Source organism: Drosophila bipectinata, chromosome XR (genome assembly GCF_030179905.1).
Source record: "Drosophila bipectinata strain 14024-0381.07 chromosome XR, DbipHiC1v2, whole genome shotgun sequence".
Taxonomy (NCBI): Eukaryota; Metazoa; Arthropoda; class Insecta; order Diptera; family Drosophilidae; genus Drosophila; species Drosophila bipectinata.
Genome location: NC_091735.1, coordinates 8,479,909 through 8,482,311, shown reverse-complemented (window position 1 = coordinate 8,482,311; position 2,403 = coordinate 8,479,909). Strand labels below are relative to the sequence as shown.

Sequence of the window (2,403 nt, the reverse complement as noted above, 5' to 3'; positions counted from 1 at the left end):
ACTAAGTACCGTACAGCTTCAAGGACCCGAGCGGGTCGAATAGTTTCAGTCATGAAATTGTGAGCGTACTCTAGTCTCCTTTTTAAATGGACTTGGATGACATGAGTAGAGTCGAAAGAGCGCGGAAGCGCAGTCACAATATCAGGAACTGAAATTGGAACGTTCACTACTGCCCCTCTGATTCCGCATTGCCTTTCATAGCCGAGGGAAATAATCCTCATAAAAGGAATTCTCGGTGAGATAAGGCGTTCTTCGAGGCAGGTGAGTCCATTCAAGCACTCAGGAATTTCTGGGAAGTCGAACCCATTGGAAAGGCAGAGTGACGGGAGTTTGCCAAGAGAGATGGCACGACGACAAGTATGGCAAAAGTTATATTTACCGGACGGACTAGGAAATTTTCGTGACAAATAAAAAGCGTTGCCAACGTTTAGGAGGGGAAATTTAGAGGAGATAGCCAGGATGTATGTGCGAACGGAACCATGTTCCTCCACAGCAAATACAAATTTCCGTTGGTCCTTCCTTTATGTTCCTGTGATAAAGATCCCTTGCTGTTGCTCGAATCCTATTTCGCTGTTGTTCTCGTTCCTGATCCAGTTCGTCCTCCGAAAGTTGAGCTCTTGCGTCCATATTGCGTTGAGACTGCCTTTGGGAGGCATCCAGTCGATTTTGGGGGTCCATCCTGAAGTTTATTAATCTTTCCTCTGCCATTAGTCGAATTTGTTGTTCCCGAATCCTCCGCTGTTGTCGTGTTTCCCGGCGTTGCGATGTGTTTATCCGTTGCTCCTGTGTTCTTGCGATGGGATTTCTCCTGGTTGCTCTCCTGTAATCGGCGTCCCTTTCCCGTTCTCGCTGCCTGTTTTCCGTATCCCTTCGTCGCTGTCGGTGTTCTCCAGTGTTCCTTTCCTGTTCCCTTGCACGTTCCTCTGGGTCCTCGCGATGAGCAGCTCGCGCTGCGGAGTCCCGAATCTGCTCTTGAATTCGAAATTCGGGATTGGTCCTCCGAGAGGCATGGGCAGCAGTATTTTGCACCTGCTCTTGTCGCCGCTCCTCGGAGTCCTCTCGACGAATAGCACGCGCTGTGGCGTCCCGTACCCGTTCCGGATTTCGGTACTCCGGAATAGTCCTCCGCGTCGCATGGTCAGCAGTATTTTGCACCTGCTCTTGTCGCCGCTCCTCGGAGTCCTCTCGACGAATAGCACGCGCTGTGGCGTCCCGAACCCGTTCCGGATTTCGGTACTCCGGAATAGTCCTCCGCGTCGCATGGTCAGCAGTATTTTGCACCTGCTCTCGTCGCCGCTCCTCCAGGTCCACTCGGCGGGCCGCGTGTGCCTCCATGTCCCTAATCCGTTCGGGAATTCGGTGCTCTGGATTATCCCTCCGAGTAGAATGGTCAGCAGTGTTTTGTAACTGCTCTCGTCGCCGCTCCTCGGAGTCTTCTCGACGGGTGGCCCGTGCTTCCATGTCCCGAATCCTCTCTGAAGCACGATAGTCTGGGTCCTGCCGACGAACAAAATGCGATTCTGCGTCCCGAATCCGCTCTGCGAAACGTATTTCTGGATTATCCCTCCGAGTAGAATGGTCAGCAGTGTTTTGTAACTGCTCTCGTCGCCGCTCCTCGGGGTCTTCTCGACGGGTCGCCCGTGCTTCCATGTCCCGAATCCTCTCTGAAACACGATAGTCTGGGTTCTGTCGACGATCAAAATGCGATTCTGCGTCCCGAACCCTCTCTGGAACACGGAATTGAAGATCCAGTCGCCTATCAGCATGTGCTGCAGTATCCCGAAGGCGCTCTAGATTGCGAATCCTTTCGCTGCGTCTCCTCTGAGCCCGTGCTGCGGAATTCTGCGCACGACTTTCCTCCTGTATGTCTGGGTTGCTTGCTCGTACATTGGCGATGTGTTGCGAGTTCCTGCTTCTTATTTCCACCGCATTTTGTTGGTAGCGGGCTCTGCTGCGGTTTAAAGCAGCTTGCCGGCGTTGCTCCTGGGACAAACGTGACACGCGAGGCATTCTTTTATAGTGCTGTATAAAAAATTAAAATTATGAAATTTATATAAAAATCACCTTACGTGGAATTTCGTCCTCAGGGATTATTGGACTTTACGATATTTGGAAAGTTAAGGAGTTTTTAGAAAAATAAACTTACCAAGGTTTGTTTTTCAAAACAATCTTTAGCACGCTATTAACGTACTCTTAATTTATAATTTTATACCACGAGTAAAAAACACACTTTGATTTCTCGCGTTAAATTTTGCACTGGTAAAAAAATACTTCCGCACTATTTAAATTTTGCACTGGTAAAAGAATACTTCCGCACTGTTAAAATTTTTGCACTTGTAAAAATACTTTCTGACAGAGTAACGTCGTCACTCGATAAATTTTGTTCATTGACTGATCTAAGTA

General features: G+C 49.0%; 1 protein-coding gene across 1 annotated transcript; it reads right to left on the bottom strand.

The window, feature by feature from the left end:
* Positions 1-441: 441 nt before the first annotated feature.
* LOC122321408 (uncharacterized) lies at positions 442-2,010 on the bottom strand. The gene is made up of 3 exons (XM_070276456.1): positions 1,723-2,010; positions 1,238-1,664; positions 442-1,076 (listed from the first exon to the last, which is right to left on the bottom strand). Exons 1-3 carry the CDS (start codon positions 2,008-2,010, stop codon positions 442-444), a joined length of 1,350 nt encoding a protein of 449 aa, XP_070132557.1.
* Positions 2,011-2,403: the final 393 nt, after the last annotated feature.

Bases quoted from the DNA above. Each gene is read 5' to 3' on its own strand.
- LOC122321408 (XM_070276456.1), bottom strand. From the start codon at position 2,010: ATGCCTCGCGTGTCACGTTTGTCCCAGGAGCAACGCCGGCAAGCTGCT. The intron at 1,665-1,722 runs GTTCGGGACGCA...ATCGTGTTTCAG, and splicing joins AATTCCGTGTTCCAGAGAGG to AGAGGATTCGGGACATGGAA. The intron at 1,077-1,237 runs GTACCGAAATCC...GGGACGCCACAG, and splicing joins ACGCGGAGGACTATTCCGGA to CGCGTGCTATTCGTCGAGAG.